We start from the raw sequence: 26,070 nt of genomic DNA, 5'->3' as shown, positions 1-26,070 counted from the left end.
CTCCTCTTTCTGCTTCAGCGTTAGGGGCCGTCTCAAAATTACCAGACGAAAAAAGTAAATCAAAGAAAGCACTGGATGCATTTCTGGCCAGTTATTTTCCACACAGTGCCCGAATATAAGAGGACTCTGCTACCGGCACAGGCCTCATGGTTTCTGTTCAATCCAAAGGCCAAGAATCATTTGCTGAAGTTAGATAACAGCAGCACAAAGCACTATCTCTCCACAGTCACTGCTCTTTATGGTCCACTGATAAAGTTTACACTTTAAATGATCGAGTGCCTCTAAGACGTTTACAAGACACAGAGAGCAATAGGCTACAGCAGAAACAGCAAGGCCCAGCAGAATGGAGGAGAAAAAGGACGAAAGAGAAGAAAACAAACGGGATGAGGGAGAAAGTGAAGAGAAGAGAGCGAAGACTGCACTGGGGATCTTCAGCAGGGAGCCGTTCATCATGCTCTGTGTTGGAGTTGGTTTGCTCCTGCTGCTCACCGTCATCACTGTGACCTCAGTGCTTCTGACCATGAACTCAGGATCAGGTCAGCTTCTGAAATAACATTAGATTTTTAAATATTCTGCAGCCTGCTTAGTTAACATCTACACTGTGATATTGAAATGACTTGTTATATGTAAGATGATTGCTATGTGATAATTGGTGTGACTTTATCGTGTAAAAAGTTATGTAAAATAATCGCAGTTGTACAGACGAAACCTCATATCGTCCTTTTTGTCATTTTTCAGTTTTTGACATGACTTGAAAATGCCTGTTACCCTTCACAGTGTGTGTAAATTTCATGATGAATGGGCTACAAGAAATGGCCCACAATTACTTGGAAAAAAAGCCTGGTTCCACTGACTTACATTAAAAGTAGAGGAAGTTTTTTCCTTCTCGTGTAAAGTTGTCATTTTGGAGATGCGAGGTTTTGTCCCAACAGCAGCGTAATGTAGATTTAAACAGTATCGACAGAAGATAATGTGTGTGTGAATGTTTTATGCTTTATTCAGTATTTTATCTACGTTTTATGGGAACAACAAAGGTTATTAACTGATAACTTCTTGTAATTTTCTCTTTATGGCCATTTCTTGCCGTGCTTTAAATGATCAGTCCTCTTTCTTTCTTTTTTTTTTTTTTTTTTTACAGTACTCTGAAGGGGTAATTTTTCTCTTTTTAATATTCTTATTTTATTTTTTTAATATTTATTTTATTGGCAGACAAATCAGGTACACAAGCACAAAAAACAAAATCAGATTTTATAATATCAAATTAATAATGAGATGTAATCAATAACATGTAACACCCTTCGTAGTCATGTGTATGTATAGGTCAACCAAATGGTGGTCAGAAAAAGAAAAGAAAAACTCAATGGTGCGAATATTACTGAAACTTTGAAAAATTATCACATCATTTTTCACATAGTGGTTGTTTAGTGTAGTGGGTAACACCTCTGCCTTCTACACTGTAGACTGGGGTTCAATCCCCACCTGGGCAAGCACCCTACACTATACCAATAAGAGTCCTTGGGCAAGACTCCTAACACCACCTTGGCCTACCTGTGTAAAAAAAACAAAAAAAAAAAAACAAATTGTTAGTCGCTCTGGATAAGAGCGTCTGCCAAATGCCGTAAATGTAAATGTAAAGTGAAACATGATACAGTAATATTATATAATTGTGCAGTTTTCATATCAGAAAAATAAGTTAACAAGGGCTTCCAAGTGTAATAAAAATTAGGAGGAATGGATGACTTCCAGTTTAGAAGGATCTGCCTATCGTATGAGATATGATCTGTAACTACAAATACAGCAGTTTCAGCGCACGGCTCAACTATCAAGCCACAGATTTTTAAAAGAGCATCAAACACAGCAGCCCAAAAGGCTGATAGTTTAGGGCATAGCCAGAACACATGACACAAGTCCACTGTATTTATAGTGCATCTGAGACAGCCACTGTCAACATCAGGATAGAAGGAAGACAACTCAGCCCTACTCCAATGTATGCGATGGAGAACCTTGAATTGCAAGAGACCCAGTCGCGCACAAGAGGTGCTGTCGTTAACTCTCTGTAAAGCACATATACTCTGCATATCTTCAGGGAGACTTACATTTATGGCATTTGGCTGATGCTCTTATCCAGAGCGACTTACAATTTGATCATTTGACACAGGCAGGCCAAGGTGGTGTTAGGAGTCTTGCCCAAGGACCCCTATTGGTATAGTGTAGGGTGTTTGCCCAGGTTGAGGATTGAACCCCAGTCTACAGTATAGAAGGCAGAGGTGTTAACCACTACACTATCCAACCAATCTCTACCTAGCTCTCTTTCTCCCCATTCTGTCTATGGAAGTGTTATTTATAGATAAAATTATTGAATAGGCCTTGGAAATGAACCCTTTAATATTGGGTAAAATTTCTAATATGTAATCTACTTGGTTTTGCTGGGGGGGAGATCAGGGAATGTCACACCATGAGCCCAAGCAAAATCCCGGACCTGAAAATATCGCCACAGATCCGACTGACCAAGACTGTACTTAGTACGTGAGCCTTCAAAACGGGCAAAGATCCCACCCATGTATAGATCACCAAATTTAGTTAGTCTATTGTTCTGCCAGGTTATAAAGGTTTGATCCAGTTTCGCTGGAAGAAATGAATTATTGTTGCAAATTGGGCTTTGAGTAAGCAGAGTCTGTCTAATTTTAAAGTGCTGTCTAAATTGAGTCCAAATTTTAAGGGTACCTATAACCACAGGATTATCAGTCCTCATTCATAAGGCTGCAAACCTTTCTCAGTCATTTTAGCATCATCTTTAGCTTTGTGAATCTCTCTGCTTACATCTAGAAATTCTTAAAAGAGCTCCACATATAACAGTGGTGTGGTTGTATGTATCCAAAATAGTCCATTCAGAATCTTGTGACCATTTTCCAACTTCTCTTTATCCTTTAGAATTAAACAGCCTGTTTTTGTTACTGTGCCTTTAAGACTGATATATGTAAATGAGCTCTGTTTTGATTGGCTGCACTTTATTGTGCCTCTTTTAAAAAGCAATCCGGGCTGAAACACTCCTTATAACTTCAGTGTGAGTGGGCAGAGCTAAACTGCTGTAGGCTAAATAGGTGAATATATGCAAATGTTTTGTTTTTGGTGACATCGCAAAAGCAATTTTTGTAGTTTAGTTTTCATGTATAGACTGTATGGACTGAGGGGTGAACTATATATACATACATACACACACACACACACACACACACACACACACACACACACACACATATATATATATATATATATATATATATATATATATATATATATATATATATACAGTCACACACACACACAGATATAAAGTCACACACATACACACAAACACACACACACACATACATATACAGTCTCACACACACACACACACACACACACACATATATATGTTATAGAAACTTTGAAAATGGTTACATACTACATTGATCTATGTAAATATTTATTTTTCTTTGATATGGCCTCTTTAATTTTTTTAGCTTAGTCAGTATTTCATCATCTTAGAATCCTTGTATTCAATAATGTGCAAATTCAGAGACCACTTTTCAAGTTATTTACAAACATGTTTAACAGGAAATTACGCATAAGGCTCAATAACTGAATATAAAAGCAGCTATCTGAGTTTTCAGTGTGTCACTCTTTACCTTTATTCCAACTTAAGTTCAGTTTTAGAATTCTGAAGTAATCAAACACATTCAGTGATGTTGAGTTCTGGACTCTGGGGTGGTCAGTCCTTTATTCAGCTTCTTTGTTTGATGTGTGTGCTGCTGGTGTGGGTTTCCTCCCTTTCAGTGGTGCACATATAAAAATCTACCTGAGAACTAATAACTCCCTCTAGTGGAGAATCTTCAGCCTGCTAAATGTGAGAGAGTGAATGTATAAAAGAAAGTGTGTGAGCTCCCCTACACACATACAGTGCTGAGCAAAAGTCAGAGCCCAGCCTTCATTTATTTAATATCACACCAAAACGTCCATAAAGTACAAGTTATTCATTTTTCAGTGTCAGGAAAGCAGAAAACATGTTTCACAGTATTTCACATTTTCAGGATTTAGTGAGTCACTCTTTCCCTTCATTCCAGCTTCCATTCTTTTCAGGAGACTCACTTTCAGCTCCTCAAAGAACCTGCAGACACACATCCAAAGTTCAGCCTTAGAAGCTGGGTAGATCTTCTGAGGCAATCAAACACATTCAGTGGTGCTGAGGTCTGGACTCTGGGGTGGTCAGTCCATTGTTCAGCTTCTTTGTTTGATGTGTCCATCTCCTTTTCTCAGTGAGGTTCTTCTTGATCAGCTACACATCCTTTCAGACCCACAGCACTGAGTGGTCTTCTTACAGTGGAAGGATGGACAGAAACACCTGTGGATGTTTTCAGATCTGAAGCAGCTTGATTTTCATCTTGATTTTCAAGTGCTGTTCATCTAATAGGGGCAGTTTTTGTGTCTATCAGGTCTTCCAGGTGGTTGTTAGGAGCCACATTTTTTCAGATGTGTAATGATATATATCTGGTTATTTGTGTCCTTAGGAGGCTCGGAGACCGTGGTGTCGTTCCCTACAGATGGAGATATGCTGGAATTTCTCCTCCAAAATGGAGAGATTCAGGAGAAGGATGGGCTCTATGCCACATGGTATCACGCTGCGAACAGCAAAGCTGAAATGAACAAAGCTCTGGAAAGTAAATAGTACTTTTTACATCTTGAAGTATCTCTTGAACTAAAACCACATTTAAAACTGCACTATTATATAACTAGTGAAGGCATCAGGCTTAAGATAACATCATTTAACTGCTACGGCTCTTATCGAAGTCAGAAAGCTATCTACACTGATGATGACAAGATAAGCAGGTTCTGTGATCTATTCAAATGCAGCGTCACTTCATATAAAGCTCAGATAATCACCGTGCTAATCAAACACATCAGGTGGAGTCATGATTCTGGAGGCCGATGTGAACGTTGAAGGCCATAACACCGTCAACGAAACCAACATTCCAATCATGGCCCATCCGCCAGACGTCTACAGCGACAACACTATGGAAGAGTGGCTAGACGCTGTACTCAAATCTAAGAAAGGTGAAGAATCACTAATAATAGTGACTCTCCATTTGGAGTGGGAAAGCATGTCACAAAGCCTGCAGGGCTTAAAAAGATGCTTAAAATATCAGGTTTATCAAGATTAAATAAGACTTTTCCCTCATAATTCTCTGATTTTTCCTTTTTATCTGGTTTCATAGTCACATCTGTAAAACAGCTCGTCACAAAACCAACTTGCAACATTTGAGAAACCTTTTTTAAAATAAAACTACATTTTTAATTCAAAAGGTTCAATTTTGGAATTTGTATAAAACAGATTCAAATTGACTTTTTACATCATTGACATTATACTGCATAAAAAAGAATTATGTATTTTGTCTAAAAAATGCATTTGTCACAGAGATTTTGGTCACTGGTGTTATCAGGACTCTTATTCTACATTTGAACACTGTGTTTTCAGCTCTATTAAACTGCTTCTTTGGGTCGAGGCTCATCAGACAGGAAGCATCTCAAGGCCCAAGAAAGCAAGTCACCTTCGCTCACTTTATTTCATTAATTTATTATTAATTTTGTGTATCAGGCAACTCAGAACTTCTATATGTCACCGGCATTATGTGCTTTAACAGCTGGGTTATTAAACTTTTGTCAGAATAAAGCCATAAATTACTTTTATTACTGATTTTAAATAAACAAGGTCACCTGACCACCAGTGAGTCGGCCAATTTACAAAATCCTCAGTTTTAACTCTGATGTCACTGGAGTCACCGTCACTGATGTTACACCATATTCATACAACTCCAGTGACTGTAAAATGGAATTAAGCTCCTTTCTGCATATATGATAATAGGAAATGTTAATTGACGTATTGAGATTATTTAGGTTTGGGATGAAATCTTTTTTTTTTTTTTTTAATGAATCCACCTGGATTCCCACTCCAAATGGAGACTGACCCAATAGAGACGTGTAGTATGTTGTGCCATTTTGTGTTCCGAATAACTTCATTTTCCTCTGACTAGGAATAAAGCTGGACTTTAAAAGTCTTCAGTCTGTAGAGCCCTCACTCAATCTTCTGAGGATCAAGAATCAAACCGGAATAAACCGTCCTGTATGGATAAATGCTGATATTCTTCCAGGCCCAAATGTTCCTAGTTTCTGGCCCGTGGTCAACGCAACTCGGTGAGCAGAAAACAAATACATTTCACATGAATTAAGTATGAATGTATTAACACTTAGTATTATAGTGTTGCAAATGTGTGTGAAGTCTTTAAATACTAGAAAAATCCACATTGCCAGTTTATTAGGGAAGCTGCACCTATCCAGTAGCACATTTTGGCCTCATTTGTACATGGATTCCACAAGATTTTACCACATGGAACCAACTTTTTGGTGCCCCAAAGAACCTTCCAGCCCGGGCAGACTTTGCACTAGGCAAAGGTAGGCAGCCGCCTAGGGCCCCAGTGAGCTGAGGACCCCATTAAGATTAAGATTAAGGAAAAATGAGGTTGACTTTTGCTCTCCTATCTATTTTTGTTTTTTCTGCTGCACTTGATGACTTGATATGATCCATGATTCCATGATTCTGTCTTTGCACTGTCTAGTCACATGCCATAACCACGTGGAAGAGTCCATTATAACCATGACCAAGGGGTGAGGCTGCATTGAAATTACTGAAAATAATCACTATAATCTCAAATAACATCTATTTTTAAAACGTATATCAATTTTACAATAGATTATTTAACATCAACAAGTACAGTATATCTAATAGTATTTTAAAACTAACGGTACTTTCTGGGGCAGTCGTGGGCTGGAGGTTAGGGAATCGGCCCAGTAACCGGAAGGTTCGATCCCCGGTGCCAACAATACGTGACTGAGGCGTCCTTGAGCAAGACACCTAACCCCCAACTGCTCCCCAGGCGCTGCAGATAGGGCTGCCCACTGGTGGGTGGGCGTAGTCATGGGTTGGAGGTTAGGGAACCAGCCTTGTGACTGGAAGGTCGCCGGTTTGATTCCCTGAGCGAACAGTACATGGCTGAAGCACCCTTGAGCAAGGCCCCCAACCCCCAACTGCTCCCCAGGCGCTGCAGATAATGCTGCCCACCACTCAGTGCAAGTGTGCTCACTGTTCACTAGTGTGTATGTGGTGTTTCACTGCGTGGATGGGTTAAAATGTGGAGATGAAATTTCCCCGTTTATGGGACTAATAAGGGTCACTTAATCTAATCTAATCTAGTTGTTTGCCTAGAACCCCAGAGTCACTGTATGGTTCTTTAACATCTTTTCTCAGTAGCCAGAAAATGAATGCACTGTCTGCCTGTTTTATAGACCCCTCAGTTTTTTACTATGCATTTTTTTCTTCAATATTGTTGGTGGTTTATACGTTTGATATGAAGAAAGCGGCAGTTATCAGTCTTTGTGGAGAGGTGTGATTTATTGTCACAGCACTGGGTTTCTCGTCCCTCTCTTTCACCCCTCATTGCTCACCAGCAGCTCAACATAGAGTCACAACAACTCACATACAGAGAAACGACAGTGTCCTAGTTCATCTGATATCAGAGTTACAGGAAATAACGTTTTATTTGATCGTATTAATTAAAAATATTGGCGTCTGTAAACGTTCTACCCATGGAAAGGCCACTAGGGGGGTTGCAGAAAGAGGTTATAGTAGTGGTTCTTGAATGAGTCCTCAAGGCTCCCTGGTTAATATTTTTAGCTAATTGCCTTTCGGTTTTAAGAACCACAGCTTTAAAGAACCATTTGCAAATTTGGTGTGTGGGTAAAAAACATTTTAAAGAACTATCACATAACGTAAACTTTCCGTGTCATCCAAATGTTTTTCCTAGAACTGTCAAAGAACTACGTTGGAACCTTTATTTTTAAGCGTGTGGTTGTTGTGAATTGTTTTCTTGTTATAATAGCCTGAAACCACTCCACAGGCTTGAGATTCAGGGAACATAGAGGCCATAGAATCAATGTTCTTGGAACCATCCAATGTAGATATGTGCCTTTTAACATGCTTCAAGTGTTCATCTGAATAAGCCTGAACCGTAGCCGTGAAGGAATGATCTTTTTCAATGACACCATGTTTTTAAGTCTTCTGATTGGTATCTTAGTAGTTGCTTGTTCCTTGAACCCAACAGGTTCCTGGACCTCATTCAGAAGAAGTTTCCAGATGTCACCATTTCACCAGGCTGGAAGGTTCTTTACATTCCGCTCATCCCAAATGTGACATACACCCAGGCCATGGTGGAGGAAATGTATGACACTGTCAAACACCTTCCCCAAAAAATCACCTTTCCTGTTCTGGCAGTCATGGCCAAGAATGGATGGCCACATCTCAGCTGGCTCCTTAGTCAGTCTTCCAGGTACTTTAGCACTTGGGAAATTTGAAAACATTGCCGAATTCCATTTTAATTGATTGTCTACCCTTCTGAATCTTAAATCTCTAACATTTACACATAACACAAGTGCTCACTCACAGAAACAAGTGTAGAGCATGATAAATACAAAAAAAGATACCATATTACTGTATAGCTGGTCTCTGTAGTTCTACAGTTACAGACTGTAGTCCATCTGTTTCTCTGATACTCTGTTACCCTGTTCTTCAGTGGTCAGGACCCCCATGGACCCTCACAGAGCAGGTATTATTTGAATGGTGGGTCATTCTCAGCACTACAGTAACACTGACGTGGTGGTGTTTTAGTGTGTGTTGCGCTGGTACAAGTAGATCAGACACAGCAGTGCTGCTGGAGTTTTTAACACCTCAGCATCACTGCAGGCACCAACAGCCACCACCTAAATAACACCTGTTCTGTGGTGGAAAGTGGTTTGTCATAGAACCACGAGCACCTCCAAGAACCCTTTGTGTAATTAAAGGCAAGACAAATTTATTTATATAGCACCTTTCATACACTGCAGTCATTCAAAGTGCTTTACAATTGAGAAAATAACACAGTTGTTTAAAAACACAAACAGAAAAACATCATTAAAAGCAACATTAAAAACCCAATTAAAACATGAGCAAAACACACAGCTTTTAAGCCGCTTCTCCTTCTGGGTTCCCCGTGCTGGAGCCTATCCCAGTGGTCATCAGGCCTAAGGCAGGATACACCCTGGACACGTCGCCAGTCCATCACAAGGCAGACAGACAGAGTCATTCACACCTAGGGGCAATTTAGCCTGTCCAACTGGCCTGACTGCATGTCTTTGGACTGTGGGAGGAAACCAGAGAACCCAGAGGAAACCCACACAGACACGGGGAGAACATGCAAACTCCACACAGAAAGGACCCCAGTCGCCTGGCTGGGGAATCGAACCCAGGCCCTTCTTGTTGTGAGGCATTAGCACTACCCACCACACCACTGTGCCGCCCATGATCAAAACAGCGAATTTAAAAGAGAAAATCATCAAATTAAAAGTCAAATGAGAAATTGTGTTATGATAGTTAAATGACCAAATTAAAAATTAAAAGTTAGATTAGGATAAAAAAAGCGTTTGTCAGATTGATGGAGAACGTGCTGTAGATGGTTCTATACAGAACCTTTTTGAAAATGATGTTATAGAGCACCCAAAAGTGGTTTTCCATTGTTACAATGTCAAGTGTGTAGCAATAGAAGAATCCCTTTGGGTGCTTCATAGAACCCTTTCTCCAAAAAAGGTTCTATGTAGAACCATCTATACCACATTCATGCACATTTCACATTTATTTACATTGTATGATGTACTCTCGGTGTGTTCCAGGTTCAGTTTGACCTTGTGGCAGGGGGAGGACAACCCGACTCTGGATGACCTTCTCTTCATCAGGGACAACAGCAACCCTCAGCGCCTCTATTACGACATCTACGAGCCGGTGCTGTCCCAGCTCAAAGAGGCTGTCAGTGAGTGCCATCAATAACCTTTATACCCCATCCTGTCTTTTATACTTTAGCTAACACTGATTTCCTGCACCGCTCAGAGCAGAAAGACCGACCCAGAAGGTTCTACCCGGGTGGGGACATCGTGGACTATTTCAAGCCTGCGAACAGTGATGGCCTAAACATCCTGTGGGACACTGTGGCTGATAGAGGCTCTCTGCTCTCTTTGCTCGAAGGTATGGCAGATTAGAAAGAGCTTGACTGTGAACAAAGCCGTAAACAGATCAATTTCGATGTTAGAAGAATTGAACTGACACGGATTTTTCTTTCACACTGTACCCAGGACATGTTGAGTGGCTTGAGTCTGCTACTTTTGTTTTGTACTTTGGCTACAAGACTAATAGAGCTAACAAGTAGAATTATACACTGATCATCTACAGTTACAGACTGTAGTCCATCTGTTTCTCTGATACTCTGTTACCCTGTTCTTCAGTGGTCAGGACTCCCATGGACCCTCACAGAGCAGGTACTATTTGGGTGGTGGGTCATTCTCAGCACTGCAGTAACACTGACGTGGTGGTGGTGTGTTAGTGTGTGTTGCGCTGGTACGAGTGGATCAGACACGGCAGTGCTGCTGGAGTTTTTAAACACTGTGTCCACTCACTGTCCACTCTATTAGACACTCCTACCTCGTCGGTCCACCTTGTAGATGTAAAGTCAGAGACGACAGCTCATCTGCTGCTGCACAGTTTGTGTTGGTCATCCTCTAGTCCTTCATCAGTGGTCACAGGACGCTGTCAGCTGGATATTTTTGGTTGGTGGACTGTTTAAAAACTCCAGCAGCACTGCTGCGTCTGATCCACTCAGACCAGTGCAACATGCATTAACACACCACCACCACCACGTCAGTGTTACTGCAGTGCTGAGAATGATCCACCACCCAAACAGTACCTGCTCTGTGAGGGTCCATGGGGGTCCTGACCACTGAAGAACAGGGTAACAGAGTATCAGAGAAACAGATGGACTACAGTCTGTAACTGTAGAACTACAGAGTGCAGCTATACAGTAAGTGGAGCTGATAAAGTGGACAGTGAGCGTAGAAACAAGGAGGTGGTCAGAACGCTACGCCTGATCAGTGTACAAACTCACTGGGGAACCCTCAGTGCCTTAAATGGTTTCTGTAAGAAAAAGAAATAAATCTTAGTTCTACGCTCTTAAAAAGATGGTTCTTTATGGGTTCTTAAGCACTGGGAATGATGTCATTTTAATTTCGACCCTAGTCCTATATAGAACCATTTCATGCTCCTTTTCATGGTGAAATGGTTCTTCAAATTGAAGGAGAATGTTTTGTATATGGTTCTATATGGAACCTTTTTGGAAATGGTTTTATAAGCATCAAAAAGTGTTCTTCTGTTGTTAGGATGTCAAGCTTGTAACAACAGAAGAACTCTTTTTGGTGGTGCTGTATAGAACCCTTTTTTAACACAAACATACTAGAACCATTCTCTGTGTAGGCCAAGGTTCTTTACTGAACTCCAAGGTAAAGCATATGACAGACTGTTACAAGCTTTGAAAAAACATGGCATGTTTTGTGGAAAATGGCCAAAGTTCATGTAAATCCCTGTTAGCTTAGTGCTAACATACTACTAGAATCTCATAAGGCCGCTAGGAGAAATTAGCATTCTTGTAGAGGTGTTATTTTTGCTACAGACTTGCCGGAAAGACGCTAAAAACAGTAGAAGCAGCCGCTTTGAAACCTGGATTTCGTCCATATTTTCATTCATTGATGCAGTTTTGGAAACAACATGCTGTCTGTTACTTACCATCTTTACTTTACTCATCAACTATGTTTCAGTAAGGAGGAATTTTTTTCACCATCTTTTCTTATTTCCTTAAATATTAATAGAAGCTTTTCTTTGTAGACAGCCCTGGTGGGATGCTTGTGATTCCAGTAATATCTGGCTCAGGAACGTCAAAGATTCCAGTGGTTGAGGACTCTCAGCCAGAGTTGCCGCTCCAAGACTGCTTGGAACTGATCGTGGCCTCCAAAAAGCCATGGGGCATCTACCTGAGAGTCAAGTCTCAAAGCCAACTGGCCGTCTCACTGCAGTTACTTCGGCAGGCCTATGATAACGATCTACTGTACCACCCAACCTGGGTCAACATGGATGTGGCTTATGGAGCCTTCAGTGTTCAAGGCTACATCACAGGCCAGGAGTTTCTGAGGACCATTGACCAGAACTTTCCGTATGTGACCATAGCTCCAAGCTGGCCCCCGGAGGTTCTTCATGAGGGTTACACACCCCAGCTGGTGGAGGACATGCTGGAGCTTTTCCAGGGAACCTTGCAGAGCGTCTCACTGCAGCTGCAGGCTGACCATCTGGAGAGGTCAAAGGATGGACTTGGAAGTCTACTTCAACGCCAGTCACGTTTTTCTCTTACAGTGGAGCACAAGGCAGGGAAGGAAGAACTTAAAGAAGGAACCCAGAGTTTGACGTCTGTTCATGAATGGAATAAACAGCAGACCTTTTACAACGTACCGAAAGCATATAAGGGGTCCGTAATAGCAAGGCTGTCTGACTAGAGTTGGGCCATATTCATTTTTCAAAATGGACCAAAATGGACTTTTTAAATATCGCAAAACATCATCATTAATATTAGACAAAAGACATTTATGGGGAATTTTTTTTGCCTAATTTGGCTCCTGCATTTTATATCCTGGCCACAAGGTGGCGCTAAATAGATGTTGAGCATATCTTTGGGGGGAAAAAACCTCCGCCACAGTGCAAAAACAATTTCCTTGGCAGAAAATCTTCTGATACATATTCCCTTCATCTAAAGGACGCCAAAGACTCGGAATGTGACACGAATTTACGACACAAAAACGCTAAATATTCAGAAGTGCACACAACTGTAATTTCCATAACTCTGCTTAAGATGCTTTCGAAGACAACGGATTACACAAATGTTTGCCAGTTCAAATCATCTGAGAAAAGGCAAATAAAATAGTGCTTTTGCTGTCTGAATGCATTTAATTGCATTTGATGTGCAAGATATTAGTTACACATGTTCAAATGAATTTATTGACATCCAAATTAAGGATGTAACAATAAAGTATATTATATATTACAGCAGTATATTATTTTGCAAGGCATCATAATGTTTTATCATGAACAGCATTATAGCACGGGCCTAGTGTGTGGCTAACACAGACTTGTGGCTTGACCATCCGACTGGGACACCTTAAAGCATTTTTGTGTCAGATGTTGTACTTTTATCAGTTCAAATAATCTGAAAAAACGAACATTAACATATTAACATAATGGACAATTGCAGACACTTTTATCATTGCTGTATTAAAAAATATATCGAATTAAAAGGTACCACTGCATCGGACTGAATTGAATAAATAAATGCATATAAATTGTACCGAGCAATCACAGTAAATATTGCTAGGATGTTGTATTATGTGTATTTAAGGTTCAGTAATCAAGACCAAAATTGATGTAAATAGTGCAGAGTTTAAACTGCTAATTAATCAGATTATTTCATATTTAAAAACCCTTTAAAAACCATTTACTCCAGTAAAGTCAAAACATTATTTCATGCTTGAGAATAACTGGCACAAAAAAATAAAAACAAACAGGACCACACACACAGAATCACTGTGAGTGGCATGTAAACTGAGAGTTTCTGAATTCCCTCATAAAACGTTTCACTCTTTCAGCACGAGACATTTTCATAAGAACAAAAACACGGTTTTCCCATATTGTCCAAAATGACCAGCCCATAAAAATGCCCAAAGCCCAGTGTTTTGGTTGTATTGTATCTCATCTTTTATAAAGTGAGTGAGTAAACAGTCAGTAAGAGCAGCTGGACGCTACATTGCAGCATTAGAAATGACAGAAGGTCCGGTTCTGTTCTCCAGAAGGAACTTGTTGCAGGACAGGAAGGTGGAACAGAAGCTGGAGGACAGTCCAGCGATGTCTGTGGCGATGTAAGGCAACACCCCCGGATTGGTCTGATTATAGTAATTAATCTGAGAACAAAATTAGGACAACAGATTTCAATAAGGTGTCAAGGGTCCGCACTTCAAATCCTCACTACTCCATAACTACATAACTTACACTGTTATTTCACAGTAATTACTGAAAAATTAACAACATTACTGAATCTTTCATAGTAGATACTGAAGAACTAGTTACTGAATGATGGTATAAACTGAATACTTTTAAGGAGATACTGAATGATGGTAGTTACTGAATAATTCATAGTAGAAATGGAATAGTTTCTAGTATTTACTGGATTATCAATAAAAGTTACTGAATCATTCAAAGTTGATACTGAATAATTCATAGTAGATACTGCATAATTTATAGTAGTTACTAAATAATTAGCTTATTTGTATTTAGTATATACTAAATAATTAATGAGTTACTGAATTACTCAAAGTGCATAATGAATTATTCATAGTAGATACTGAATTATTCATAGTAGATACTGAATAATCAGCTTATATGCATTTAGTATATACTAAATAACTACTGATAGTTATTGAATTATTCATAGTACATACTGAATTATTCATAGTAGATACTGAATTATTCATAGTAGATGCTGTATATTTTATAATAGTTACTGAATAATTAGCTTATACGTATTTAGTACATACTAAATATTTAAATGATAGTTACTGAATTATTCATAGTACATACTGAATAATGTATGGTAGTTACTGTATAAATAACATATATTTAGTATATACTAAATAATTAATGATAGTTCCTAAAGTGCTCATAGTTGATACTGAATAATTCATAGTGATGAGTGAATATTATGAAATGGCTAATATTTGTTCTGAAATCTGATTGGTTTGGCCACATCTGAAGCTACTGTACATTAACATCAATTTAACAACACATTACTAGACACACATTAATTACATCTTATATTAATGTGTCGAGATATTATGTTGATTGGCACCCATAGCCTACAGCTAATGCTAACTGCACTGCTTGGAGGAGGAGTTGTTTATTAATTATTAATTATTCATTATTATTTGGTCGGTGGATTAGGACATGTTCTTCCTCAGCTCTTACCTTAGAAACACTTTCAGAGACCTCATAAATGGTGAATCCTGCACAGAACACCTCTCCTCTGTTGATGTCGTCAATGGGGGGGTGTGTGGGGAGGGTGACTGACCGCAGGGCAACAACATACGGGTCTCTGGTTACACAAGCACCACCATTAGACACAAATCAGGAAAACACTGAAGTCTTTAGAAACCTTTTGCTTTAAGTTCCAGATTTTTGCTCACCCATCGTCGCAGGGTGGTCTCCTGGAGGCCAGCAAGATGAAGTCCTGGACTTTTCCACCCTCACTGACTGAGGGAGTGAGAACACGGTAGATCAGATCATCCTCATCAACCGGCACGATCAGCTCACACTGCCTGGACACAACAGTAGTGGTAAATAATGGTGGTTTTGGATATAAAGGATTAAAGGAAGGTGAATATAGGTGGATAGATGGATATAAGGGATTATGGGGGGTGGTTATAGGTGGTTTTGTGTGGATGTAAGGGATTAAGGGAAAGTGGATATAGGTGGACAGGTGGCTATAAGGGATTAAGAGTGGGGTGGATAAGGATGGATAGGTGGATATGAGGGATTAAATGAAGGTGGATATAGGTGGATAAAAAGGGATTAAGGGGAGGGGGATATAGGTGGATATAAGGGATGAAAGGAATGTGGATATAGGCAGATAGGTAGATGGATGTAAGGGATTAAGTGAAGGTGTATATAGGTGGATATAAGGGATTAAGGGAAGATGGATATAGATGGATAGGTGGATATAAAGGACTGAAGGAATGTGTATTTAGATGTATAGATGGATATAAGGGATTAAGGTAAAGTGGATATAGGTGGATAAAAGGGATTAAGGGGAGGTGGATATAGACAGATAGGTAGATGGATGTAAGGGGTTAAGGGAAGGTGGATATAGATTGATAGGTGGATATAAAGGATTAAAGGAATGTTTAGATGTATAGGTGGATGTAAGGGATTAAGGTAAAGTGGATAAACGGATATAAGGGGTTAAGGGAAGGTATATATAGATGGATTTAAGGCATATGCATTAAACGAACACTCCATCGTTCTTCAACCTAAAGTCTATCTGCTGCATCTGCAGCACATGGTCAATTACCACTGACAATAATTTCAATGTTTCCCTGAACGCAGAGTGACGTAAAAAGAACAGTTTTATTTACAACAGGCAGATCCGGTGTCAGAAGGCAAGCGTGGGTCAAAACCAGGAAGGCAGAAATGACCACGGTTGTGATCATTACAACAGGAAAACGTAAGCAAAAGGGTGATCCGAAAAACAAGGTCGAGTACACAAACAGAAAAACAGTCAAAAACAAAAAGTCAAAAACAGGTAACCAGAATCCAAAGGGCAAGGCAGAAACCACAGTCCAGGTAAACAGGCAAAAGGTCACATACAAACAAGGGATAACACTGGGGGAGTCCGTCCGAGGCATGACAAAGTCCTTCAATTTGAAATTCACTGACAAGGTGTTTAATTCCATCGTACATTTTTAATCACATAATTCTGTTTTTTTTTTTTCAGTCAAAAGTATTTTTGAATTAAGATGTAAACCTGTATAGTTTGTTCTTTCAGAGAAGGGACAATTTTTTATATGGGAAGTTTGAATAAAAATAGAAAAGTTTGCAAACAAATATGACGTTGCGAAGATGCATTGCGTTTTAGCAGCTAAAGTGTCTGTCACTGACCAGAAGAAGCCAATTCACAATTTTTTTTGCAATACAAATGTCTGAATGTTGTGTACACAGTTATTTGAGCCGTTATTCTCCGTAACTTTTATTAAGCTATGGGTTCCATCAAATTTAAACATAAACCAGTGCTTGGTGTTCGTATTATATAGTAAACCACACAAAGAAATTAGCATCAAATCGGCTACAAGGGCTATTATATTTTTTCACAGCCTGATCAAAATGGATATTAGAAACCCTCAGTGAAAGCATAAGCAACCAAAACGTCTTTAAAAGCATGTTTTCAGTGTTGCTTTAGGTTTGGAAAGCTGGACAAAACTTCGTTGGCTTTGGTAAAACATTCTTTCATGTGAATCTCTTTTTTTCACTTCTATTCTTACAGTGTAAAGGTGGTAGTTTCAAATTCATTAACTGCCCATTAACTGTAACTGAAACTAGAGTTGCATTTCCTGAAGGAACTAAAAAGAGCTGCAAGTGTGTGTGTGTGTTTGTGTATGTGTGTGTGTGTGTGAGAGGCAGAGATGTCTGTGTGTGTGTGTGGGGGGGGGGGGGTCGTTCAAATGATTGTTATCATGCAGCTCTTAGTGGAGAAGCCTTGTTTGAGTCTGATTTGCATCCTCTGAACAAACAGTCATAACTCAGGAAATGTTCACTCTATTGCTTAACCGGATAGATGGTGTGAGATAAGACCCCTTGAGGATTATTTTGGTGTAATGCTGTGTGTGTTGAGACGAAAATGTCCAAGTTATGACGAGTTAAACACAGAGAAAATCTTGAAATAAGCAGATTCTGATTTTGAGAAATTAACATGGGAGCGAATGGGGCAGTTTTCTGTGTCTAGTGCCAAACAAATGCTCATAACTCTAAAGCTAATTGATAAAATGATGAGATATTTTGAGGTTTCAGAAAGGACAAGTTTCTCAACCATTTAAAACTGAAATGGAGTTTCTAGGTAAAGGTTTAAGGATTTTAAAGCAGATTCCCTGCGTGATCAGCTGTGTCTGTGAGACTGGCCTGCTGTGACGTCATCGACGTCCGTTAGGATTTGTGGTTCTGGACATTCGGCCGTTCATTCTTATGGGAGGTTTTTAATTTTTAAACTTTATTAAAAACTACCAATCCGATCGACTCCAAAAATACATAGTACAAATGACGCCACCGAGACCTTCGAAGCGCAGTTTGAGCGTAGTCTGTACATTAAGTGGCTCGGGCTGTATTAATCGCAGAAAAGTGTGGAAGAGGAATAAGAAGTATGAGAGATAACAACAGTGATTTTTCAAGCTCTCTAATGATCGTCTATTGTAGTTGATGCAATCACACAGATGCAGCTGATACAGAGTAGTTGAAAAGTGATGGAGTAGTCCTTTAGTGCATGAGAAACACTTGGCAAGGGCTTTTACACTGTTTGCTAGACATCAGTGTAAATCAAGTCATACTTGTAGTGTTTGTCCCATTCTGGTCTGCGGCTGAGGTCAGAGAGCAGGAGGAAAGCTCTCGCTGCTGGAACTTTCACCTCAGCTTCAACCCTAAAACTCAGCGTCTGATTCTCCTCCAAGGTGTACAGCTTTACCTGAAAACAGAGAAAAGGCTGATGTCAAACAAGCTGTTGATTGAACTGCAGCCTTATTAATTAGTTATTAGTCTTAAGACTTAATATTCTGCATCTACTATAAATTATTCAGTATCTCCTATTACCTGTTCAGCAACTTCTACACATTATTTAGTACCTACACTAAATTATTCAGTATCTATGACGGATTATTCAGTATTTACTCTAAATATTCAATATCTACAATACATTATTCAGTATATACTATGAATTATTCAATATCTACTATAAATATTCAGTAACTACAATCGATTATTCAGTATCTACTCTAAATATTCAGTAACTACTAAGAATTATACAGTAACTTCTACAAATGACTCAATAATTACTATTAATTATGTAGTATCTACTACAATGTCAATATCTACTATTTGGTGTCTATGGCATATTATTCAGTATCTACTATATTCAGTATCTACAATTAGTTAGTCACTGACTACCATCAAGTATTCGGTAAATACTATAAAATATTCAAAATCTACCACAAAGTATTCAATAACTACTACATATTGTTCAGTATTCCTTATAAATCATTCAATATCTCAATATATGACTTATTCACTACCTACTACGACATTCAGTAACTACTAGTAAATTTAGAAGATACTATAAATTATTTAGTGTCTACTCTAATCTATGAATTATTTATTAACTACTATAAATTATTTAGTGTCTACAAAAAATTAATCAGTTCTTATTATAAGTTATTCAGTATCTCCTATGAAATATTCAGTAACTGCTATATATGATTTGATAATTATTATGAATCATTAAATATCTACTATACATTTTTCAGTAACAACTTAAACCCTTTAATGTCCCCACCAAGAAAAAAGCAACGCTTTCATATTTTTTATTCGTTTGGAAACAATTGATGTTTTAGGTTTTTTTTCTTTTTTTCTTTTTTTTTGATCCCACAATTTTAAAAATATTCGCGTCTACCAAACGGTCGAGATGGCACTTTGTGGCATGTATAGTGACTCAAAATGTGATCTACCAAATGGTTGAACAGAACATTAAAGGGTTAAGGTATTTGGTGTCTACTATGAATTATTCAGTAACTACTACATATTATGTAGTGCCTGCTACAAAACTACTGCGTAAGTTATGAGAGTGAGGAACTGAAGTGTAGATCTAATACAGACACTGAGGTTAAAGGATTTATACTCTATAGACCTGTGGGAAAGGGCTGTTTCTGGACATCCGGGGACCCTAAACGACACGTCATGTATTCTTTTGTATACAAGCACAAAAACTGAATACTTAATTCATTCTGATCAGGAAAAAAAGACATCTCTGGACTCATCTGAATACATTATGAAAAATCAGGGCAACCTGGTGATTTAAGGACCCTAAATAACTGCTTATACTGCTTATAGCAATGAACGGCCTGCATGGATGTTCATATAGTAATGATTAATTATGCACACTCACATTGTTCTTCTTAGAGCTGAGGACCCACTTATTTCTGGCCGCCAACATCTTCAGAGCGAAAACGTTATTGTAGCTGAGATACACCTGTAGGCATTTCAAGAGTTTTGTATGTGCTAATTCAGTTTATAAGCCTGATAATCAAAGTCTGTCCTTGCCCTTATCATTTTCATATAGATTATCGACAAGTGATTGGAATAAATCAAGATAAAACATTGCGCAAGGTGTGCAGTCCACAGAGCGAGGTTGCATATTATATTATTACGAAAATTATGAGAAAGGTTATTTAAAAACAAATGAAAACCTTGCATCTCCAAAATGTTAACTTTACAGGAGAAGGAAAAAACATAGTTTACTTTTAATGTAAGTCAATGGAACCAGAATTTTTTACAAGTCATTTTGGGGCGTTTCTTTTGGTCCGTTCATCATGAAATTTACAGACAATATAAAGAGCAACAGGCTCTTTCAAATTATGTCAAAAGCTGAAAAATGTCAAAAATGAAGATACAAGGTTTTCGTCCAACAAAAGCGATTGATTACTAAATAATTTAGTGCATCCGGTTTGTTTACATTTTAAGTTCAGTTTGTAATACAGAGAAGTCCAGGGGGGCACAGTACCTGGTTAGTGGGGTCCCAGGGCACAGACAGGGGCATTTCAGTGTATTTACAGGAGATAATGTATTTTCTGCATGGATTAAGCAATTGGGTTAGTGAGAACAGATGCACATTCATTATTACACAATACGTCCCTGAACGACTGTCCTGCATTGGTATGAGTCTTTATCAACCATGCAAGATGATCCTTCTCCTAACGGACAATACATAAAACTCGCAATTGGATGAGAGATGATTCTCTTTATTATGTACACCTATGTGTGACGCGGAGCGAGGTAGCGGACGCATGTGCGGAGGTAAGCGACTTTTATTGAGGGCAAATCCAAAATCAGGGTCAAGACAGTCCAGGGTCATAGAGCCAATATGGAGAAATCCTGGGGCAGACATGACAAAACCAGACTAAGCAACGGTACAAACACAATGAGCAAACAGACCAATACAGCAAACGGGGCAAGGACAAAGACCGATACAAAGACCAGCAAAGACAAAGTGCAAACACAGGGCTTAAGTAACAAAGGGAAAACGAGGGACAGGTGAAAACAATCAGGGGCGGAGTCACGAAACGAGGGGGCCGGACTAGAAAAACAAAAACAAACGTACGTGGACAAGACTGGGAGGGGCCAATCGTGACACTATGCAAAAGTCAGGGACTTTTTTCATGCTTTGTCATGAGGAAAACAACCATAATACACTGAAACAACATTAAACTATATAGTAACTATATAATACGATTCTAATTAAGTGTAATTCTAATTATCGTAATTTTTTAACTGAGAAAATTTTCACATTTGTGGGTTTCTTTGGTCGCTCGTCCTTCATCTTGCTGCTTTTCCTGTTTTTCTCATTTCACTCCATTTGGAGTCTCTAAAAAACCTCCGTTTGGAGGGTCATGTAGCCCAAACACTTCACCCTCCCTCTCTACCTCAACAAGAATCAGGACACCCTACCCCTCGACGTGAACATGAAAAACAGAGGGCAAAGGGCTCAGTAGTGGGGACACAGGGTGAAACGGGGTCTTTTGATTGGGCCTTAGCGGACCTGCTTTGCGAGGTATTGCTTCTTCTTGTACGAACTACTGAGCATTTTTTCTGATTGCCCTTTTGTATCCTGCCTCGGATCCTTTGACTTTGTCTTTCTGTCTTTGCCCCTTAGATCTGGATGCCTGGTTTTGTTATGTGTCTCGCATCCCTCAGGCTCTGACACTACGAGCTTGGATTACGTCACCATCAGTAAAGCCTCTCTTGATCATTTTACCACAGGCGATTCAACCTGTGTTGTTACGTTTCGGATCTTTTCTTATCATTTCTAGCAGGTGCAGATAAACAGTACTGAAATCAAGGGCTGCTGCCACATCATCAGCATCCCCACTACCCACATCCCTGGTAACCTGGTTTAGCAGCGATACTTAAGACTGTGGCAGCCGGACTCATCTTTTTCGGGATGTTCATTACCTGTCCAGTCGAATCTTCTTTCTGGCAATGGCTTCCTGGTATCTTCTCTTTCCATCCTGTCAATGACAAAATGAATATTTGTTTCATTCCAAAATGCTGTTTATCCATCTGTAACAATTTTTTGATATAACAAGTTTTTGAAAAGAATATTGGCTGACATATAATGGAGAAACATTTTTATTTCTTTAGTAAAGGTGATATTAATCATAATACAGCATTAATATTTCTTGTATGTGTAAAACTACCAACTGTGATTATTGGCCCCTCCCAGTCCTCCATGTGCTTGTGTTCGTCTTCTGGTCTTGTCCATGTGCTTCCTTGTTTTGATTCTTCCCTGTTCTGCCCCCTTGTTTCTAGACTCCGCCCTTGACCGTTTTCACCTGTCTCTTGTAAACTCTCTTGTTTACCACCTGTGTCTTGTTAACCTGTTCCTGTTTTTAAGCCCTGTGTTTTCCCCTGTTAGGTTGCTGGTCTTTGTATGATATTGTATGGTGTTTGTTCTTCTGGCCTCAGCTGTGTATTTAGTCTGTCTTTATGTCTGTCCCTCCATCTCTCTGTGTTGGCTCTTTGACCCTGGACTGTTTAGACCCTGATTATGGATTTGCCCCAAATAAATCTCGCTTCTCTCAGCGTATGCGTCCGCCTCATCATCGCTCCCCAGTGTTACGCCAACATACATCACAGGAAAAAAAATTCTTGAAAGTGATCTATAATGCATTTTGCAATGAAACCCATCATTTAATCCTGTCTATAAACTTCTTCTTTCGGCTGCTCCCTTTAGGGGTGGCCACAGCAGATCATCTGCCTCCATCTTGCCCTATCCACTGCCTCCTCTACTTTCACGCCAACCATCTCCATGTCCACCTTCACTACATCCATAAACCTTCTCTGAGGTCTACCTCTTCTCCTTCTGCCCGGCAGCTCCATCTCCAACATTCTTTGCCCAATATATCCACTATTCCTCCTCAACACATGTCCAAACCATCTCAACCTGGCCTCTCTGGCTTTATCTCCAAACTGCTCCACCTTCACCGTCCCTCTGATCTGCTCATTTCTAATCTTGTCCATCCTTGTCACTCCCAACGAAAATCTCAGCATCTTCATCTCCGCCACCTCCAGCTCAGCCTCCTGTCTTTTAGACAGAGCCACAGTCTCCAAACCAGACATCATAGCAGGACGCACTACTGTCTTGTAAACCTTCCCTTTCACTCTTGCTGCTATTCTTCTGTCACACATCAGCCCTGGCATCCGTCTCCACCCACTCCATCCTGCCTGCACCCTCTTCTTCACCTCTTTTCTACATTTCTATAAATACCTGTGGGGTGTGTGACGGGATTCATAGATTGAGAAAAGGTGGTACAGTGCAGTGAATGTCTTGTTCAACGTGTGGAAAATGGATTGCAAAGCAGATGTTAACGATTGGCCAAAAGGAGTGATTGTATTTGGGTGCCAAAGGCTACAGTATGAAGGAAAGAAGCTGAATTTGCAGGTGTATCGATACGGGTTGACCAGCAGTGGTAAAAATCCCAGTCTGCAGGAAATTCTCGTCAAAAATTATGGCCGAGAAGAAACTGATGGACAGGAACCGCTGGCGTATTTCACAGCTTGTGAATAAAAATCGCTTCACTTAGCTTATACGTAAGCTTTTTTTATTTACATTTTTTCTGCATGTAAATGTCTCTTAAACCGTCAATTTTAAAATAAAATTACATAATTTTCACAGTGCTAATTGCTGGGGTAGAGGCTTCCATTATTTCTTAGTTACATTAGCCTGATAGTTAAAGTTCTTTTAAGTGGAAATTCTTCTATCACGGCACCTTGGAGCGTAAATCTAAAGGTCTCACCTTGGGTTCAGGACATATTGGAGGAAGTGGGCGTGGGCTTCCTTCCTCATCCAGCACCTCAAATGTCATAAAGGCACTGTTGATGTGCCTCAGTGGCTCCTCCCCCTGATACGCTTCCGCACATACACCCACCTCCATACTGTCAACATTAAAAACATGCCAAATAAGGAGCCACAGCAGTGAGGAATGAGTCCATCGCCTGCTGCCTGTAATAGAGCCTCACCTGTTCTTGAAGGTGTTGTTTACGATGGCCTTTAGGATCAAACGGTCTCCAACCTGGGAGGGCCCTCTGAAGTGGAACATGTCAATGGTCCTCAGAGTGGGATGGGCGTTGCATAAACGGCTAGAAGAATAAGAAAAACAGCGGTTCAGCCATTTCTAATCGCTTTAGTTGAAGTAATAAGACAACTAGCTGAGACATGTTTGGTGCCTAATTGCTTCTTTGGTTTTGCACTGGGGTGATGGAAGTTTATACTCCATAAACTTTTTTTTGGACATGTCAGTGCTATGATGAGGTGAGAGAGGACAATTTATACACATAACTTACACATCGAACCACTGATGCACGTCTCTCATTCTGGACGAACTTTATGCAAATGAACTGTGTGGCGACCAATGACTTATGTGGCGCGGTATCTGACTGTGTCACTCCCACAGTCTCACGGTGAGATTCCACACTGGGAAAGCACATCCAGTGGGAGACACAACAGTTGATAAAAAAATTATTATAACTTTAGATTTTTTTTTATGTAAAAGACAATATTAAGCTGCATCCAGGCTCACAACTAGCCTATAACTCTGACGGCCTACAGCTGTCGTAATGTTGCTGTAATCTTGGTAATAAAAAGACAGTGCTCACCTAAGCAGCGCATGGCTACTGCAGATTTTGAAAATATGCAAATAAATTTGAATAATTTTGGATAGTGGAAACTTCCAGACACACCTACTGCTCTCCTGTTGGCTGTGCTGGGATTGGCTGAAGCGAGTCATGCAAAAATGTGAAACATCTGAACTTTGCATGAGTCTGCACATTTGCTGCTGCGTCTGCGCTGCACATCCCATTGAAAAGAATGTGTTTGAAAGGGCAGCAGTGAAGTTTCCACGTTCAGTGTGAAAGCAGCTTTACACTGGAGGAGCCGTGCTCGAAACGTTGGATATAGTTCCAGTAATAATCTTACGTTCACCAGCTAATTTGCACCAGAGCAAGGAAACGTGACGTTCTGATTAAAAATGAGATCTGCTTCAGGAAAGCTGAGAATAAACCTAAACTACAAAGCTGAACTACTACTGTAACGTTTTAATGTAAATACTTTAAAGAGCGCAAACATATCATATGCCATTTGTTTTGAACCACTACAAATAAAAGTTCAAACCTTGACCGCTGAGTCATTTCCGAGTGAGTTAAGTGGGTAAATATTAACTAACGGATCTGCAGAGAACTGTACTGATTCTGAAATGCTGTGCATTTAGTGCCCTTAATCTAACAGGGGTATAAAACTCATCAAAGCATTGTGTTGCATCAGTGCTGAAGGTGGTAATATAACTGCACTGAAATGTTAGAACTGATTATGATAATAGTCAATAAAGTATTAGTTTTTTGGCCATAATAAAATCATCAGGCTATTGTCAAACAAAGTTTGCAAGTGAAATAAGATAAGTGATAAGTGATACTTTTTTGATCCCACAACCGGGGAAATTCCACCTCTGCATTTAACCCATCCATAAAGTGAAACACCACATACACACTAGTGAACACACACACTAGGGGGCAGTGAGCACACTTGCCCGGAGCGGTGGGCAGCCCTATCCATGGCGCCCGGGGAGCAGTTGGGGGTTAGGCGTCTTGCTCAAGGACACCTCAGGAATGGACTGTCGGCCCTGGGGATCGAACCGGCAACCTTCCGGTCACAGGGCCAGATCCCTAACCTCCAGCCCACGACTGCCCCATATATAGACAAATATACAGAAATATAGACAATAACAATATAGTGAAATATAGACAATATAAACAACACACCAAGCTTTACGTTTGGTGTTTTGTTTTTACTGTCTATATTATACTATATATCATTATATGCATTGATCATGAATTTTTAAGGCTGATTCAGAGTCCAATTTTTTGTCCAATTTTTGTCATCCTTTTTTAAATCTGAAGCTCACACTGTATGGAATAATCCAAGGGTGTAAAATGCTTCAATGCATTGCGTTGTATCAGTGCAAAAAGTGGTGATTCAACTGCTTTGAAATGCCAGAACTGTATCTGGCATTACAAGAATAATATCATCTTGAACACATGAAACATGCTAGCCTAATTTTAGTACTTTCTACTGGTAAAAACCCCCAATTTAAATAGAATTTGATCTTTAAAGGACCTATCTTTTGGAAAACTGGATTCTAAAAGCTTTTTTAAATAAAAAGACCTTA

At 39.6% G+C, this 26,070-nt stretch overlaps 2 protein-coding genes across 3 annotated transcripts in view; one reads left to right on the top strand and one right to left on the bottom strand.

Moving 5' to 3' along the window:
- The first annotated feature begins 203 nt into the window (after window positions 1–203).
- fam151a (family with sequence similarity 151 member A) lies at window positions 204–13,191 on the top strand. The gene is made up of 8 exons (XM_017712257.2): window positions 204–536; window positions 4,551–4,700; window positions 4,945–5,094; window positions 6,072–6,231; window positions 8,196–8,420; window positions 9,796–9,932; window positions 10,010–10,144; window positions 11,831–13,191. The coding sequence occupies exons 1-8, from the start codon at window positions 344–346 to the stop codon at window positions 12,490–12,492; spliced, it is 1,812 nt and encodes a 603-aa protein (XP_017567746.1). The 5' UTR covers window positions 204–343; the 3' UTR covers window positions 12,493–13,191.
- The window catches only part of acot11a (acyl-CoA thioesterase 11a), a 27,700-nt gene continuing 14,594 nt past the window's right edge, over window positions 12,965–26,070 (bottom strand). Inside the window, exons 8-16 of one of the 2 annotated variants that reach the window (XM_017712258.2) lie at window positions 23,870–23,989; window positions 23,647–23,785; window positions 21,803–21,858; window positions 20,355–20,421; window positions 19,740–19,823; window positions 18,133–18,266; window positions 15,226–15,357; window positions 15,008–15,134; window positions 12,965–13,947 (exon numbers count right to left, since the gene is read on the bottom strand). In XM_017712258.2, coding sequence (XP_017567747.1) covers window positions 13,789–13,947; window positions 15,008–15,134; window positions 15,226–15,357; window positions 18,133–18,266; window positions 19,740–19,823; window positions 20,355–20,421; window positions 21,803–21,858; window positions 23,647–23,785; window positions 23,870–23,989 — 1,018 coding nt within the window. In that variant the 3' untranslated portion in view covers window positions 12,965–13,788. The remainder of the gene's footprint in view (window positions 13,948–15,007; window positions 15,135–15,225; window positions 15,358–18,132; window positions 18,267–19,739; window positions 19,824–20,354; window positions 20,422–21,802; window positions 21,859–23,646; window positions 23,786–23,869; window positions 23,990–26,070) is intronic. The other variant, XM_017712259.2, reaches the window with a different exon arrangement.

This window comes from Pygocentrus nattereri, chromosome 19 (genome assembly GCF_015220715.1).
Source record: "Pygocentrus nattereri isolate fPygNat1 chromosome 19, fPygNat1.pri, whole genome shotgun sequence".
NCBI classification, from domain to species: Eukaryota; Metazoa; Chordata; class Actinopteri; order Characiformes; family Serrasalmidae; genus Pygocentrus; species Pygocentrus nattereri.
The sequence above is the reverse complement of the archived record's forward strand: the minus strand, read 5'-3'. Positions and strand labels throughout refer to the sequence as shown.

Coding starts and splice junctions, on each gene's coding strand:
- fam151a (XM_017712257.2), top strand. CDS start 344: ATGGAGGAGAAAAAGGACGAAAGAGAAGAAAACAAACGGGATGAGGGA. Junction 5,095..6,071: donor TGTACTCAAATCTAAGAAAG/GTGAAGAATCAC, acceptor TCCTCTGACTAG/GAATAAAGCTGGACTTTAAA. Junction 9,933..10,009: donor CCAGCTCAAAGAGGCTGTCA/GTGAGTGCCATC, acceptor TGCACCGCTCAG/AGCAGAAAGACCGACCCAGA.